At 24.3% G+C, this 20,381-nt stretch overlaps 1 protein-coding gene across 1 annotated transcript in view; it reads left to right on the top strand.

Moving 5' to 3' along the window:
* Positions 1-7,440: 7,440 nt before the first annotated feature.
* LOC119681320 overlaps positions 7,441-20,381 on the top strand; it is a 28,906-nt gene continuing 15,965 nt past the window's right edge. Inside the window, exon 1 of the mRNA XM_038094479.1 lies at positions 7,441-7,995. Coding sequence (XP_037950407.1) covers positions 7,987-7,995 — 9 coding nt within the window. The 5' untranslated portion in view covers positions 7,441-7,986. The remainder of the gene's footprint in view (positions 7,996-20,381) is intronic.

Here is a 20,381-nt window from a genome sequence, read left to right as displayed (position 1 = left end):
AGATTGAAACAAAAAAATATACTTTTGTCGTACAGTATAATCATAGATTGACCAAACCTCTTTCCTGCTTTCATTAAAATAATCTTTTTATTTTTGTTTCTCAGTTTTTGAAGTAATATTCTAATTACTTAGAATTGTTCTTTGGCAAAGTCCTATACCGCTTTCTAGATGCGAGATAGGATAGACTCATGAATCTGTTACAATAAATACCTTTTAATGCATTTGCCCAAACTAAGCTCATTTGGGTTAATTCCACAGTATTCTATTTTCATAAAAACATTTTAATATAGTTCAAATATTGAAAGCATATCTAAATTCTCGTATCTATTAGTTTGTATGGACTGCTTATAGCCACTGTAGGGTGTTTTGTATTCACTTCTGCTTGACATAAAATAATTTTTACCACATTTGCTTTTGTCTTTTGCTTAACTTAGTAGCATTTAAATAATACAAAAGATTTATTTTACAACTGGAAGACAATAAATAAAATAGAAAATCTCAATTATTTCAAGTTCATGGTTTGCCTTTGTGGATATTCGATTTGATTTTATAGAGAAAATATTTTGTATCTTTTTTATGTGTGTGAGTACAATTTGATTTGGTACACGTGTCGCTGACCATTTTAATATGCAATAAAGTAATTTTATAAAGTAATTTTATAAATAAATATGTACATAACTTTTTATTATTTTTATTTCTTAATGCTGCCTGCTGCCTGCTTTGTTTAAGCAAATGTAAAGCGAAGTTCAAGTTCACTTTGAGCTCGTTTTGTAGTTTGCTGCTTGAGTCTTGCGTACAAAAGCTGGTGTACTTAATGATTCTTATTATTTTATTATAAATATATTATACTTTATATATGACATGTGTTGTACATACCAAAGAACAAGAAATAATTATATATATTTAATATATAAAAAAAGTTAACTACCTTGCAAAGTACTTAAGAAGTTTTTAAATGATTGGAATTAATTGACACAATATTTATTTATTCATATATCTGCTATGTTTCTATAGATATCAATCATTTCTTTTTGTATTTATTGTTTGAAATAAAAAAATAAAGCTATCTCTATAACCTTTAATAAATGAACCTTTTTCTGTGGCTTAAGTAATTAGTTTTTGATATAATTAAGTAATTTCAAATGTGCATTATCTTTGTTAGCAATGATTTTTTATATTGTGGGGGTCATTATGACCTTTGCGGCTTCATCTTAAATGCTTAGATATAGAAATTTCATAGCAAATCAAATAAATATTAATAATTGTAAATCAATTTTCTAAATTGATTTGTTTAACTGACTGCAGATCAATGAACTGGCAAAGACGATATACATATAAAAAATTAACATTATAATTAAGTGAATCATTTCTAAGACATGTGATTTATTTATTTATTTTTTTTTTTTTGTTCAGTTTATAAATGAGGGTCAAATTTTTCGATATTCAGAGATTTTGATAAAAAACATAAATCTGCCAAACTGACCATTAAAAAATAGTTTTTTAAAAGATTTTATTTTGAAATATTTTTGAGGGCAATAATAGAATGCTAATGCTTGAATAATAAGGATTAAATATAAATAAAAAATTCATTAAATAGAGAGAGTTGTTTCCATAGAAAACTGTATTTATTAGGACATAACGCTTATAGGTTTCTTTATTAGTTTTTTAAAGCAGACCTCATAAGTGAATAATTAATAATATTTCGTAATTAATTAACCTCGGATTGTGTGAAAAAAGGAAATTCGCTAATTCAATGAATCCATTCTAGATAAATAGAAGAAAACAAAAAATAAATGTAGTGCAACAGATAAATAGACACTTGTTAAAGGTCGATATGAAGACAGAAAGGTCGATATATGTTTCAGAAAATCAGGCAAATATTTCTCATCTTTCAATGAAGTATTTTTCAAATGTTATATAGTTATAAGGTCGAAAACCGATTAAGAAACGATAAAGATAAGATTCTTCGTTTTTTTTTTTGGTTGAACAGTGAATACAATAAAATAAATTTGTAGAGGCAGTTTAGATAAACAGTTGATTATGAGTATACGATTCCTTCACAAAAAATATTACTTCCATAGTAGAAGAGATCATAAGATTCATTGTAGATAATCAGTTGATAGATAATCGAAACTTATTTCTTGTTAAAATAATATTAATAATAATATATCATGTAAAAATAAGAAAAATATAAATCATATAAACTAAGATAAAAATTTCCTTAACAGATGAATAGTAGTCAGTACGTATAAGATCCTTTTTAGAAAAATGTCTCTTTTTAAATATATAATTCTTTCTCAAAAAATATCTATTATTAGTCAATATCTACAGTAATTATTTGTTAAGATTAACGACTTAACTGTGGAAAGGTGTAACTATTAATACGTCTATTTGATTTCATTATATCCTGTGCGATTATCTGAACTAGATGATTGTAACCGAGATGGCAAAATTTTCTATGTCTTGAGGTTTATAACTAAACGATTTCTTTTAGTTATATTCTGTGTGACTTTGCTTTTCACCAGCAGAACTATTTTGGTTATCAGAAACATTATAACAGGGCACATTCTGATCTTCATATGAAATGCTGAATGTCACTCATTTAGTTTAAAGTCAGTTGTTTTACCATATGTTTATGGTCCTTTGCACTGCGGGAAGTCGAAATACCTTTTATATTCCAGCTCAGTCTACGTAAAAGTTACGGTACTATAAGAAATAATCTTTATAACATTGATGTACTTGATATCATATTCAATTTTACTCAAGATTCCGTTTCCCCTTCGTATTAAAAATATTACAGTCTCTCCTACATACCATTTTTATTGCCTAATTCTAAAAATCACTTCCCAATGTTAACGCGCTTCGGATATATTATTACGGACAAATTGTTTACTTTTACATACGAATATTTCTTTAGGGCGTTAATGAAGTAACTCACTTAGTTACTAAACCATAGTAACAAAAAAATAATGGGACAATGAAGCATAGTTTAAACTTAGGCTGAAATAAAATTAGGTAATATATTTATTACTATATATTTTGCATATATTTTAGATATTTTTATTTCACATATAGTATGATATCGACAGTGAAATATAAAATCTACGCCCCATAAATGTGAAAGTGTTTTGAAGATTTATATTTTTCTAACACTTCTCCAGCACATTAAATAGATGAATGAATATGAATTCGTAAGTATCGATATTTACTAAATATATTATAACATATATATATATATATATGTATAACTTTTTGATTCCAGCATTAACGACACATTCCAACTTTCAGTTGGAATTTAAAAGCGCTTAGCGAGTGATTAAATGCGGTAAACCGCTAAAAGCTAAAATTAAACTTATGCAGGCAGGCGCTTGTCTTGAAGACATCAAACAAAAGTGGTTCAATAATAAAAATTAAGATAAAAAATGTTCCGGGAATTATTGTTAGCAGAATATAACCAGTTTACTCTCAACCGATAATTAAGCGCCGATTCAACTTCACAGCGACTGGCTGAATCAACTGCAACAGTCATTCCTTGAGTCAGTTGCAATCAATGCAATGATCAATGCTGATGAAGAAATGAAAAGTAATTGGCGTGTGGGAAACGCTTTAACGCCACGATTGATTAATTAATTGTATTTGAGTAAAAATCCGAACGTGAATTATTAAATCCAATTTCGATTTAGAAGCGCAGTACCTCACCATATGCGTTCAGTGGTTAGACGTGCTGGAGAAGCTATTGTTCTTTACGTGTTGTTGTGTACACGATGAACGTAAGCTTTTCTTCCGCATTATTCGACCGTGAACATCGATTCTATTGTGGTTCGGTCAAATGCCTCTAACTGAACATCATTAAATTTTGTTATGTGTGCATGGCAGCAGAAGTTTATATTCTTGTGCTTAACTACTTTAAGACTAGAATATTTTAATATCATTTTAAGCCGATCTCTGTGGAATAGTTGCTTTCCAATTAAATACAAGAATCCGCCTGTTACGAAATACAATATCTAAAATGCGTAAATTATGAGCTTCTTTAGAATTAAAAATATGGCTAAAAATAAAATATAATTTAAATATGCTATTAAATTAACTAAAGTTAAATATATATTATGATTTTTTTATTTGTTATTATTTATTTGTCGAGCTTCTGTCTTTCAGTCAATGAATATGAGTCTTACATTGTAAGCACTTCCGTACAACTTTTACTAAAATTTAAATATTTGCATATACGAACGAGTACGTTTTGAAAGGCAGATCATAATTTGGTCCATGAAAATATTCATTTTTTAAATTATATGTAAGCAAAAGTGTAATGATTCCGGAAAAAGAATAAAATGCCCATATATGGACGCATTTGAATATGACTTTAATAAATCTATTGCATATGCACCCCATATTGTTTGTTGTAAACTATTATATTAGTATTTTTGTGTTAAATATTTTATAAATTTAAAAAAGATTTAAGAAAGATAATTTTTTATTAATAAAAAATAAACTAACAAATTTTATAAGTTATATAAAACAAAATAATTTTCAATTTAATAATCATAACAATTAGTGTTATCCCTTTTATAAAAAACATTGACAATTGTTTATAATTCTCATATACTTTAAATTGTATTATCTGTACAATAGATCGTAATAACATAAATTATTGTGACCAGCATCGATTTTAATAAAAGTTGTTTTTATTTTTACGCAAAGTATTATGTAATTAATTGTGTAATTGCTTAGTTAGCATAACTATCAACATGCGTAATAATCAGTTTTTCAGTATGGAGTTTATTAATAATTTAAGAGAACATATTTCTTATGTACTTCAATTTATATTATTTATATAAAAACTAGTAGCACTTCGGATTGCTATGAGAATTTCGTTTTTTTAATAAAAACTTATCATGTATCAGTAGAACTAGTTTTCAAGAATCGTCGTCAGGGAACCAGTGTAAAGGCCATGTTGTACAAAATATCATGGAGTAGTCAAAATTATCTCTTTTGGACTTTGACTGTTTTCTGGACTGAATAACAGTGCTTTGTGTAAGTGACAAGGCACAGATAACCTTGGCTTTCATGACCAATTTTTAATCGACATATAGTTTTTTTTTTCTCTAACTTTCATAATTTGCATTGAAAACAACAACAATTTTGCTCATGGCGAGCCCATGACACTTTACATAAAATGGTCCTTACAGTTTTTCAATATGGCATATAAGAGAGCATAATTCCCGTATATTTCAAATTATAGATGGATACAAATTATAGATATACTATTTTATATAAAAAATAGTTGCAAGTTATGTTATTGTTAAGAGGTTCGTTTTTAGTAAAAGGCAATTTTGTTTAGCCTAGAAAATCTTAATGTTAATATCAAACTGGTTGGTATGACTATCCACATGTGTAACACCTCGTTCTTCAGTATGGAATTTATCCATATTTTAACAAGACGGAAATCTCATTTATTTTAAATTATATTGGGAGGGGTTTCATTATTAATAAAAGTTAATTTTACACTAAAAATAATTTGAAAGTAATAAAACAAAGTAGTTGGTATAATCATTCGAGTCAGTGTAACACTAAGTTTCTGTTTAGCTTTTTTTAAATTTGAAAAGGACTTTTTTCTATTTTTTTAATAATTGTTGGTTTTGAGTTGAATTATGAAATATTGTATTAAAATATTGTTTAATTGCTCAAATATATTTATTTAATTTAATTTATTTAATTTAAATTAGAATTTAACTTTGTTTTATTTTTAAATATTTAAAATATATATTATTAAACATTATAAATAATTATTATTTTTATTGTTAAAAAAATAAAAATCAATTATAAATTGCTTGATCACCACTCAGTTGTAAATAAAAATTATTTTAATAATTAAGCAAAGTATGCATATGTTTAAAATTAAATTTTTTAATTAAATAAAAGTAAAAAGTGATGTATTGATATAATATGAAATAATATAAATTCTTATTATATATACCTATTTACATTTTGTGAAAATTAAATAAAGTACAATTTTTATACATATAACATTTCTTTAAATATTATATTTCCATAAAAAAATGAAATGTTTATTTATAATGAAATAAACAACCAGTGTTATATATTAACTATTTAAGAATTATTTGAATAATTAAATAAAAAATACATTATTTGAAATTATATTTTATAATTAAATATATAACCAGCGTTATTATATTTACTATTTAAAATTAATAATAATAACTAAATAAAAAATACATTAATTAAAATCATATTTTATAATTAAATAAATAACCATTGTTATTATATTTACTATTTAAAAATTATTTCAATAAATAAATAAAAAATACCTTAACTAAAATTATATTTTATAATTAAATAAAGAAACATCGTTATTATATTTACTATTTAAAAATTATTTGAATAATTAAATAAAAAATACATTATTTAAAATTATATTTTATAATTAAATAAACAACCAGCGTTATTATATTAACTATTTAAAATTAATACCATTACTAAATAAAAAATACATTAATTAAAATTGTATTTTATAATTAAATAAAGAACTAGCGTTATTATATTTACTACTTAAAAATTATTTCAATTATTAAATAAAAAATAATAACTAATAATTAAATAAAGAACCATCGTTATTATATTTACTATTTAAAAATTATTTCAATAATTAAATAAAAAATACATTAATTAAAAATTATATTTTATAATTAAATAAACACCTAGCGCTATTATATTTACTATTTAAAAATTATTTCAATAACTAAATAAGAAATACATTAATTAAATTTTATATTTATTAATTAAATAAAGAACCAGCGTTAATAAATATAATAATAGATCTATTGTTAATTTTTATTTTGTGTATAATTAAATTGCATATTATCATTTGTATCTAATTCTATCCTTGAGGTTACGCATTATAATTTGTTTCGAAAAAAACCCTTCATTAATTTTACTGCTTACAATTACTTTCATTGACCTTAAGCAATTTTAAAAAGTATTCTAAACGTATTTCCTATAGTGAGTAGCTGTTGCGTCTCTCTGCGAAAACCAGTTAATCAAAACTATATGATTCATAAATTTCCGTTAAATATAAATTTATAAATAAAAAGTTAAAAATATTGAATGAAAATCACTCAAGAATCGTACTCAAAACGGACCATAAAAATTCTCACTCATTCGGCAAGAAAAGTCACGTACACACCAGTCACTGCAGTTTGGACAAAAGCTAACAAACGCAAACGCAAATGTAAACGCAAACATCAACAACAACAACAACACAATTAATGTTGTGCCACTCAAAACAGTAAACACAATCAGCAGACAACAGCCGTGCTTGAGTTTAAATTTGAGTGCAAGTGGACGCTTGAGTTGGAGCGCTTTGGAGTTTGTTGGTTAATATAAAACCAACAAAGCGTATCCATTGATATTCATTAAGCGCTTTACTTCAAGTCTTAACACTTTACACCCAACACAACCATTCAAAACAGTCGAAAGGAGTTCGACTCTTGTAACACTTACAATTGTATCTGAAACGTGCGGTCCGTAGAAATTTCATTGTGAATTTTTTAAATATTTTGTAAAAGTTTTGTTAATTTTTAAATTCGGTTAGCGAAAAGTTCGTTTTGAATAAATTTTCCATTTTGTCTTACACTTTGTAAAATAACAATTGCAATCACGACTTTGTTTTAAGGCATTTTGTTGAACGAACTCAAGGAAGTGCATTTCGTTAATGTTCATTTTTGCATTCATTTTTGCATTCATTTTTATTAAAAGCAACGATTTGTGTTAAGTGCAAAACGAAATTCTATTTTAAAAATAAATTTTGAAAAGAAAGCAGATTTTTTAAAAGCAATTTATTGCATTTTCAAGTAAAAGTGCTGTGATTTTTTTGTGATCGTCAGATAATTGCTTAATTGCAGTTTTAATTAATTGTTAATTAATTTTCATTTTTTGAACGAAACAAAAAACAAAAGACCCAAAAAAATGAAATTCGTAAGTACTAAATAATTTTATATTTCAATTGTTTAATATTAAAAGATATAAAGAATTCACTTTTGCAATGCACACTTAAATTAAGTATCCCTTAAGTGTGCGATATAGAGTTATTAAGTGTCACTTAAAATTCAAATAAATGTCACTTTAGTGTTAAATCAGTACTTAAGCGTGTGCAATTTGACCTCAAAGTATTTATTTATTAGATTAGGTTTATCATTAATAATAAAATTCATGCATTGTGAAAATATTTAACATAAAAGATGACTTATCGCATTAAATTTGGTAATTTCAAAAATATTTTCGTATTTGTAATAAAAATTATTTTAAGATGCTGTGACGTTAGTTCAGTTGATTTAAAAGAAAAAAAATTAATTATGCGTTATAATGCAAAGAATTTTGAAATACTTTGATTAGCATTTCACAATTTGACTTTCTGGTTTTTCTAAACAGAATTTTTGTTTATTTTTGAAATATAAAACAGAAATTGGAAAAAACCTTTTGCGATAGATTTGATTTAGTTTCATAGCAATATATGTATATAAATAGCAAAGTAGCAATGGGTTTCATAATAAAACAAAAACCAAATATAGTCAAAAAATAAAAAAAAAAGAAATGTATTAAAAAGACTTAATTTTTTTATTATATAAATTATATAAATATGAATACAAATATTATGATTGAGATAGAAACAGTTTTATGGAGCTATATATATGTGTAAAGATATTTGTTGCAGATTATTTTTTTGTTAAATAAAATAGATTCTATATTGTTATTTGATAAAGCATATTTTTGTTTTTGATGAACAATTTTGTATACAAAAAATTAATTAGTGAAAGTAACTATAAAAGGTCAATCAAGACAGATAAAGAGTAGAATAGAAAAATAGTATTCCTTTACTTATGAATAAGTGCATATTATTTAAGTATTTCAATAATTGATCAAATAATAATTATATTTTTAATATAATTAAATATATTAATAATATAATAATTTAATATATAACAATTTAATATATTAATATTAAATAGTGTTCTTTAAACAGTACACGGTGCGTATACGTAATGTTAATAATTACCAAGGGACAAAATCAAATATTGTGAACTCTTTCTGTATACTATAGTATATATTATTAATTTTGCTTAAGTGAAGTTATTAAATTTGAAACTTTATCGATTAAATGTTTGCCCGTTTTTTATTTAATTTAAAAAAACATTTAAATTGTTTGGAAAGTATTTTAAAATTCAATTGTAAACTATATTGAGCACAAAGCAAGTTACCTGGTATTTAAGTATTTACAATACTTAAGTATTGTAAATACTTAAGTTCGGTAACATTTTTTTAAATAAAATTCGTTAATTAATGCTTAATGTGAATTGATAAAATACTGGTATCTATATATATTTTCCTCATTTCCTAAAACAGTGTTATAGCAAATAAATTAAAAGCTTAACTACTTTTATTTAATAACAACAAGTTTCCTTGCCTTTAAAATAACCATTATATTAAATTTAGATAAAATATTTAATTAAAATAATAATTGACAAACAGTTTATAAACTTTAATTATTTCTTAATCAGTAGGGAGAAAGTTTTTTTCTTTTTAAAGAAGGCACTATTTAAAGCACTACTTAAACGATATATAAAAATATGAGCTATATTTTTCATCTCCAATGCATATAGAAGGCGATGATAAACAGATTTCATTCTAACTATTAAATTAATTTATTATTTTATTTAAAATGCATAATAATAATGAGTTCTTATACAATTTACACACATATATTAAAATTACATGTAATTTTTTTTTAATAGAAGTATTCCTATTACTTTTTTTGTTATAAAAATACAAAAAAAAATTTTTTTGTATATAATTATTAAATTTTAAGAAACAACCTTATTTGTCAAATAATTTTTAATTTTGCTCCATGATCGTTTTTGATCTTTCTAAATGTATCTAGAACTTCTGCTTTTTATAAATAAAAATTTAAAGCATTAATATTTTGAACTATCATCTGCATTGATAGTTAAACTTTTTAAAGAACTTTTTATATACGATGTAATAAATAGTTTTATAACTTTTTTTTAAGTTGTAATAATAATTAAAAGATGACTATGTGAAGATTAGCTATATGATTATTTTATGCAAATCAGTCTCTTTTAATTGGCTTTCTTTAAGTACTTCTCAGTTTTTTTACCCATTTATTAAGAGTATTAAGATTTTCTCACTCAACCAAATTAAACAGTATTCATTATAATACAAAATATATCGAATTGTTTGTTCAACTTTTAATTAATAATATTATTATTATTTTGCTTCTTATTAAATATATAAAAGGCTGTCAGTTGCCTTTTATATAAATCTATGCATGAACTATGTCTAGCTCTACTATGACTATGTCTATATATTAACGTTTAATGGTATTAACTCACAATTTATTTGAAGAAGGTCTTTGTAAGTTTTTCTTTTTAGCCTTGTGATATTCGAAGATGATGTTAAAAAATATACAAAATATTTTTTCTATATTTCTACTAATAATTCAGAATATTCTTTTATTTCAATATAAAAATTCTTAAAAAGTGTTATTTAAGTTTCATTATTTTTACTTTAATATTTAAGCTTAGGCAAAATAAACTTTGAATAAAAATATAAATCAAAAAATTGGCTATTATATATCCATTTTTTATAATTTAATCAATAAAATTTGACATAACTATCACATTTATATCTTGAAAATATTCATTTTATCCGAAAAAAATGCACCCACAAAGATTGTAAAATGAAATTAAAATCGAAAATAAATCAAATTAATTTATGGTTGCATAAATTTAGACAATTCGTTAAAAAAATTTGGTGTGGCAGTTATTTATTACAATATGGTTTAATATATATATATAGAAATTTGAATATTTGAATTTATTATCAAACAAATCAAACAACACGTAAATATTCAATTTCAAAGTTATAGAGGAAAGGGCATCAATAAGGGCATCAGAAAGCAATTATATATATGGTAATTAGGAAAGCTATTAATATAATCTATTGGTATTTATTATAATTAGTACTTCTTCTTTTAAAATTACTATATGCTTATAATTAGTATTGGCTTATAATTACTATTTGCTTATAATTACTATTTAAGTATTTTACATAACTTCGAATTGATAATAATTTAAATTTTAAACGTTTAATATTTATTAAAAAAAACATCCGCAAATTCTAACTAAAACGTGACTTAAATTTTTTCTTATATTTGAAGTACTTTTTGACAATATCCGTCATTAGTGTTGTTTTTTCATATCTTAATTACTTGCAAATTAACATAAAAAACGAGTTAAAAATAAATCAATTATATATATTAACTTCATTTAATATTTTTCACAGTTAATTTCATAAATTTTTATTCTCATGTATTTTTTTTTATTTTATTTAAATTTCGTAGTCTTCACGTTCAGGTGCTTTGTGTGTAATTAATTACAAATTCAAATAAATTTTTTATTACTTTTTTGTTTAAATTATCTTAATAATATATGTTTAAATATTGGTTTTTTATTTAAAAATATCTGGTGTTAAAATTTTTTTGTTACGCATACGAATTGATATTAAAAATAATTGCGATTTCTCAGCAAATGAATGAATTTTAATACTATAAACAGATATATATATATATACATATAGAAAGAAATTATATTAAACAACTATAAAATTAATAAAATACTTAAAATTAAGAAACCAAATTAAAAAGTGCATATAGATTATTGATGATGAGTGGTTGGCAATATTCAAAACAGCTGTATTGGTTAACCGAAAATTCAATTAATTAAAAATAATAAAAAGCTTTTGTTGTTGCAATTCACTACTGTTCAATGAAAATCTCTCTATTGAAAATAAAAGTTCATATTAAGAATTTAACTGCTTTCGTCAAAATGGACGTTAAAAATCCACATTAATGATATTGTAAAATAAAATAAATTACATTAAAGTATTTTATAGTTTCTGTTTTTATTATCTGTCATATTAGTGACACTTTCTCGTCATAATAAATCAATTAAATACTTTTTTAAAAGTTTATTGACAGGAATTCATTAATTTTTATTTATTTTTTGTATATTTTTAAATACTTTCATTCGTCTCACTTAATTTCATTAATGTTTTTAAACAAATATTTATTTTTTAACTAAGAAATTCGTTATGTTGAGACTTCTTTAAATTGTATCTTTCGATGCACCGAGAGTCCACTGTACTCTTACTTACTTACTTCTTTTCACCAATAAAACTTAGATAGAAATTTTATTATAGTTCATTTACAATCAAATAAATAATGAAATTCATCAAAAAAATGTTTAAAATCTTAGATAATCTTTAACATGAAAATAATGAAAGCAACTCATAAAAAATAATGAAAATTGAACTTTTAACTTCTTAGCTGACAGTTCAGTTACAACAAAAGAAATACTTGCATTTCCAGATAAAATAAAAAACAACTAAAATTTTGCATTGTTGCTTGAAAAATTTGCAATGTCTTATTTAATATTTCATATAAAGCCATGGTTATATATAACAAGTATTAGCATTTAGTTGCCACTCTGAATCCAAACAGTAGATGATGTAAAAGCTTATAATCTTTTACACCATCAATGCACATTTTATTTATACAGCAAAATATTTCTTTATACAGTAAAATTATGTTTCTTTGACGTATAAATGTGGTTTCCAGGTTTTGAATTGATTTAATTTTTTTAAAAGTTATAATTTAGTTTGGGTTACGGTAACGCTTCCAGTAAAAAAAATTATTTGTTTATAAAAATTTAATTTACTCAGCAATTTAGTAACTTATAATTTAGTTAATCACATAAAGCCTCTGTTGTAAATAAAATATTTCCTAAGTTTTAAAAGTACATAGTTTTTTGCTGTTGGTTTAACACACTTTTTAAATGCATATTAATAACTAATATTAAATTTAATAACTTCTGAAAAAAAAATATAGTTTTATATTAATATTATAAATATTATAATATTAATATTAATAAATATATTTTTATTTATCGTTAACTGATCGTTGAGTTCTCATATTTTCTAATTTAATCCATCGAAGCATAAGAGATTAGCTGTTGTCGCAGTGCTTTGCGCCACCGGGAGTAAGCACTCAGTATATATTAGATTATATTCTAATCGTATCAATTTGACGTACTTATTGATCACTTTCTATTTTCAACTTGCTAAGTATGTTGAGATCTGCGATTTATTTGCTTAATTTGTTGCCTGTTGAAATCGGTCAGTTTCTAAGTGTTTAGTTCATTACTTATGTTCACTCTAGTCTTAGAATCTAATTTAAAACTGATTATAAGATCTATTGTAAAAAAGATTATAAAATCAATTTTTAAACAGATTATGAAATCTTTTTTAATACAGATTTAGAATCTATTTTTAAACGCAATTTAAAATGTATGTTAAAAGGAATTTTAAACAACATTTTAAAACTAAAATTCCATTTCAAAACAGACTTTAAAATTTATTTTAAAACAGAATTTAAAATTTATTTACATAACTTAAAATCTTTATTAAAAAAAATTTACAACCTTTTTTAAAATAAAATTTAAAATCCACTTAAAAACATAATTTGAAATCATTTTTAAAACCGAATTTAAAATATATTTTAATATATAATTTAAAATCTGTCTTAAAATATAATTTAAAACGTATTTTAAAATATAATTTGAAATGTATTTAAAAAAATAATTTAAAATATATTTTAAAATGTGATTTAAAATCTTTTTAAAATATTATTCAAATCTATTTTAAAACATAATTTAAAATGTATTTTAAAATATAATTTAAAATGTATTTTAAAATATAATTTAAAATGTATTTTAAAATATAATTTAAAATGTATTTTAAAATATAATTTAAAATGTATTTTAAAATATAATTTAAAATGTATTTTAAAATATAATTTAAAATGTATTTTAAAACAAATTTTAAAACAGAAATTAAAGTTTATTTCAAAATCGAATTTAAAATCTCTTCTAGAACAGAATTTTAAATCTAAAAATTAAACAGATTTAAAATTTATTATAAAATGTAATTTAAAGCCAATATTAATATGTAATTTAAAATGCATTTTAAAGCAGAATTTAAAAAATATTTTAAAACTTGATTTAAAATCTTTTTTAAAATAATTTCAAATCTCTACTATAACAGAATGTAAGATGTACTAAAAATAAAATTAAAAATCTATTTTAAAATAGAATTTAAAATATATTTTAAAACAAATTTTGAAAAGTATTTTAAAACAGATTTTATATTCAATTTTAAGAGCGTTCACGCCTAAAAATTGAAAATGTTTTTAAAGATATTGTCATTGGATAATAAGTACTCAAACCTACCTTAAACTTTAAAAAACATTTTAAGGGGTTTTTTGTGAAGGTTAAATGTGTTATGTTTCACTAAAATTAATGTTACACTACTTTTGTAAGCTGAAACTAGTTTTTAACAGAGAATATTTTAAGGGGGTTTTAAAAGTATTTCTGTCAAACTAAAAGCAATTTAGAAATTTTTAAACAACTTTTAAGACTCGTATAATAGAAGTGATAATCATTCTCTTGTATATATATTGTCACATAATCGTCTGCTATGTGTATTCGTTCGAATAGATTTTGTAAAATAAAACAAACTTCTTAACTTCAATAAGTATATCCTTTTATTCGGTGGTAATATTCAGATAATTGTATTTTATGCGATGCGGAGCAATTATCCGAAATATAGTTATTCTCTAAATATTCTATCTATCACAACTGATATATTCAAATTATTTTCAACCTTTTCATTGCTGATATTACGAATTTAGTAACAATATATATTATATATTATAATTTCTGGTACCAAGAACTGTTTACTTTACCCTTTTAGAAATGGGTTTAAAAAAAATTTTGTTTTATTGTTAGATATTCATTTTCATTTTTAATTACATTTGTTAATTTAACAGGCAGTTACTATATTATTATAACTTTAAATATTTTTTTTTTATTTTTACCTAAATAATATACCATTAAAACTATTCTTATCAAAGCTAACTAAAATTAAAAATCAAAATAAAAACAAAAAAAAAAGTCAAAAATAAATACTATTAAATAGCAATTTTAAAAAGCGTGCCGCATTGTTATGCACAAATGCTTAAATAAATTACATAATTGAGCTACTACATATTTATAAAATCGTTACGGTCTTAACTGTCACTGCCACATGCAGTTGCGCAAATCGTACTAAACACCATGCAATCTACTGCAAATTATGCCACAAATGCACGCAATCTACGCTTGCCGCCGCCAAGACATTAATAAGAGCCAACAGCAAACTACGCTCCACTCGATGAAAAAAATCAATAATGCTTAACTCACAAATTTGAAAAATGCATTCTGTATGAAGTGTTAACAAGCTGCGTGTCTCCAAGCTGTCTGGTCGGGCCAATGTGGTTTTCCAATCGGTTTTAATAAAAATTTATCTCAATATTAAAAAGCAATCTATGAAACAGCAGCCGGACCGACCGACCATGCGTAAGTGCGACAAATACTGCACGTTGCAACTGCAAACTTTGTTTTGACTCGTGCCTCACATGCGGACGCATTACTCACAAAGTTAACGTAAAAACGTAAGAAACGCAGAAAATTAAAAAAAAAAGACAAGAAATTCACAGAAAAATATAAAAAATATGTATTTCAATTAAAAAATAAATTGTATCTACGTGCGTCAATTTGTTTGTTTCTACAACTGCACAATAAGTGTAGATAAGCAGTCAATGCTGTTAGCCTTCAACGTGAACTTGAATCTTACCACATCCGATATTGCCTCCAATGCAGAGTTTTGCAATGCCTGCCTACCTGCCTGCCTGCCTATGTGACTTGCTATCCGTAAGACTTTGCGTAGCTGAAGTATCTTTAAATATGCAGAAACGCCTATTTCGATATTGCAATTTGTATGAAGTCAATTTGCAATATTGCAAATTTTTTTTATTTTTTTTTTGTATCTGAGTAATAATTTTTATTTTATTTTATTTTTTTTTGCACTACATCGAGTGGCAATTTTTAACGCAGCAGCGCGTATAAAATGAATTAAATAGTTTTAGTTTTTTATTTAAACTTTTTATTTTGCCAATTATTGTGTAAGTATTTAGTTTTTGATATATGCAATATCAATTTGCTGCTAAAGATTTTTATATCTATTTTTATTTTTTTTTAATATTAACTGAAACTGGCTTAAGGTTGAAAGTGGGTCAAAAATGTGCGTCTTGTCTTGAAAGATTTTGCACGCTTTACTTGGTGCGTTTCATTGAGTGTGAAGTCAAAGTCAAGGTGACTGAGTGGTGACTGAGTCGCGAATTTATTTTTTATTGTGCTTTGTAGTTAAAACTTGTTACATTAATAGTAATAGTAATTATTTTTATTATGACAAAAAAAAATTTAATTAAATTATAAACCTTTAAATAGTAACCGTCATATAATAATATAGCTATTTTCATTGTTACTGTAGTAACAATGATTTACTGTAGATAAGATTTAGTCAACATACTGTGATATAAGATATCTAACAACCGTGAATAAAAATTAATAACAATAAAGTGCAGAAAAAAGAGATATAAAACGTAACAAGTATTTTGCTGGGATAATGTATAATGTCCTGGACAAAGTAGTTATAATGACCTGTCAATATAAATTTTTTAAATAAGATTTTAAAAAACGGGTTGGGAACTTGTCATCACGTCATTGCATCCTTAGAGGATTACTGTAACATACCCAATTTAGTTCCATAGATGAGTAGCAGTTAGGAACGCTATTATGTCCTTTGGAGAGATGTTGGCTAATTCCGTTATAAGTGAATAAGTAGTGGATAAGTACCGAAGTCTGAGTCTGGCGAGACTATCACAGTGACACAGAATGTGTTCTGTTGCTACTTCGTCTTCGCAACAAAGTCTACAGCTATCGTCCCTTGTAATACCTAGGTTCCTAGGATGCTTTTAACTTTGCAATGCCCAGTGAGAAACCCTGTGACAAGTCGGATGCCACTTCTATTCAGCATAAGTAGCTCCCTAATTTTGGCTTTCGATCGATAGGTCTTGAATTCTTTAGCTTGTCTGCAGGTAATTATATTAACACAATCAGTCCCAAAACTTTCTATATAACACTAACTAAAATTTTTAAAACTAATAAGTACTTAATTTGTTTACAATACTGTTAAATTTGCTCCGGTAGAATTTATACCACCATTTAATAAAAACATTGTAGGCCGTGTGCGATTTCGAGTAAATTATTGGTAAATTGTGGGAAATAGTAAATTAAGTCGGTATGGTAGCGCATGTTGGTATTTGCCAGAATTTCGGGTAGGGTAAATAAAATAAAAATCAGGTAAATTAGGTGTTACCAATGTGAAAATCTTATAAGATGTTTAATAAATAAATAAATAAATTTGAAAATTTTTAATCAAAAATAATAAATAAGTGCAATAAATAAATAAATAAATATTTACATAAGTGCAGTAAAAAAATTAATAGAAAATTTTAATTTACTTTACCTCAATTTGCTCGAACTCGCACACGACCGTAATGAAAGTATTTGGTATGTAAAGTATGTATGTAAAGTATTTTGTAAAACATTGCAATTAATATCTACATATATAAATATTATAAAACTGTATTTAATTCTATTAATCTATATAAATATTAAATAATTTTTTTTGTAATATTTATGATATTTAAATAAACAAATACTTAGTTATAAAAATTAAACAAAAATAATTAATAATATAAAATTGCAAAATCTCATATTGCAATACATTAATTTCAATATAATTTTCAAGTTCTGAACCAACTGAAGCACAACCAAATACTCATACATAAAAAATATTTAATTACAAAATTTGTTGAAAATTCTATATAATTAACAGTAGCACGGTAGCAAATGAATTTACTCGTATCTGTTCATTAAAAGTCAATGAAATTAACCAAAAGCAGACCATTGAACTAAAGCAATGTAATTGCAATAATAATAATAAGATTTCTTCATTATTGTTACCATGAAGAATGGCTTGACACTTTGAGCTGCCATTGCTAATATTTACATATGTTAATTGCCACTGCAGCAATGAAAATATCTACATAAAAAATTGTTATTATCCATTAGATTGCATATATCCTAAACGAACGAACTTGCAACATATCGGTATATAAAAGCAACACCAACACAAAAATGCACATAGTAAATTAAATTTAATTAAGCATGCCGCATTTACTTTTTGGCACAATGTTGCATATGCCTGAGTAATCGCCTATTCATGTTAAGTTTACAGATATGTGTTTGAATGAATGTTTATTTAACTATATGTGTATCTATAGCATATATAAAATATATAAATTTTGCGGTTTCTTATATTAAATAATATATTTTTCTTTTTGATATTGAACGCCTTTGTTATGGTCTCTTATGGCATGCAAAAGCTTTTAACTATTTCAATGGGTCTTTGAGGCGGACTCAGTTCTGGTAGCACATTGCGTGATTAGTTACGTATAATTTATGTTTCGCCCTTTTGCTAATAGAAATTTTTTACAAAGATATAAAATAATTATTTGCTTTGTGGTTTTAAATATATTAGATTATAGTTTATTATAGTAGGATATGGGTGTATAGTATATACATATATATATGATATCAAAAATTTATATTTAATTATAATTAAAATACTAAAAACAAAATTGTGTATTTATTTATATAATAAACGTTAGTTACATATTATAAATAAATATTTATTGCATAAATAAATATTTATTTATTCATGCATATTGCCAAATTTAACTTGTCTTATGGTTTAAATAAATTATTATTTTAATAATATTTTTAATAAAAAAAGTCGGCGAACGTCTTATTTTTTATTAATTAAAATAATAATAATCGATGCAAATGTTTATAGTCCCCAGTTATAGAGAACTATTTACTTATCGACTGATTATACCACCACTTTTGCACAATAGGTATGCTCTGATCAAGACCACCTATGCAGTTCTATAGTTAGTTAACCTATACATCACTATAGTTAACAGTACTTGTAAATAAATTAGACTGTTTATTTATAGTTACTCTATATTTGTAAATTAGTAAGGAAATAGAGCCTAGAAGGCTCTATCTTCTATATTTGTAAATAAATTAGTAAGAAAATAATGGTATACTGCCACTTACAGAGACAACTCTATAATGCAAATTATAGCTGAAATGATATATGTCAGGCAGCATCCAATAGAGTTAGGTTTAGATTTATTGCAGAGACCCTATGCTCCATGAGAAGAAGAGAATAACAGTAAATAAATAAGTAAGTCACTTACTACTACTTCAGAGAGCCTATGCTCCATGAGGAGAAGAGGACAACAGTAAGTTAGTACCTAAGTAAACCACTTACTACTAATACTACTTAAATTTTTGACTCCTAATAAAGCATAGACCCACTTAATATTAATATAGTCGCAAATAGAAATAAAAAATATTTTATTCCATACTTTTTGATTTAGACGATTACTAAAAATAAGACAGAGAAAGCATTATTAACTATCTCTATAAAATTAACAAAACTTAGTTTAAGTAACTACATTTTCTATTGATATACAATATAAACCATTAATATTTATATTTTATTTACTAGATTTAAAAAATTTAATTCCAAAAATGAATTTAGTGCCAAGAATTTAACAGTTCAAGATTAAAAATAAACATGTTATAAAAGTAAACCACAAACTATCTACGAAGAATTTAATCAGAATGACGTTTTACACTCTTGGCAATTTTATTAAAGTTGCTTATTAAGACTCTTTGGCAAACTTTTATAAATAACTAAAATAATTTAAATATATATAAACATAATGGAAAACTATCTATAGAAGTTTTTATAACTATCTAAATAGTTCATAATAGTAGCTTAATAACTGGGTGGTGGCAGGTATGTACATGTACATATAAATACGTTCTCTGCATACCGAATCAATGTTTGGACTCCAAAATAATGTCTGGCAATGTACACATAAATTTCAACAGGTCTACAATAATTTAAATAAGCAATTAGGCGTTGGAGAACATTACTATAAAGCATAAATGCTCAGTAGCATGAAAATCTAGACATGTACGTTTAAGTATAGCTACAAGAGCAGTTCGTTATCTATTACAAATTAGCTTTAATAAATGACCTTAAATTTTGATTTTGTAATGATGTAAGTGGCATGTGGCAGAAGTGGTATTCACTGTTGCCAAGAGTACGCCATTATGGTCTATACTCCATTCTACGAGTACAGACCATTGTATGAATTCAAATAATTTTTTGGTGTTTTTTTTTTGGTTTTGGTTTTGTTACCGATA

This window comes from Teleopsis dalmanni, chromosome 2 (genome assembly GCF_002237135.1).
Source record: "Teleopsis dalmanni isolate 2A chromosome 2, ASM223713v2, whole genome shotgun sequence".
Taxonomy (NCBI): domain Eukaryota; kingdom Metazoa; phylum Arthropoda; class Insecta; order Diptera; family Diopsidae; genus Teleopsis; species Teleopsis dalmanni.
This window is presented reverse-complemented; position numbering and strand designations above follow the sequence as displayed.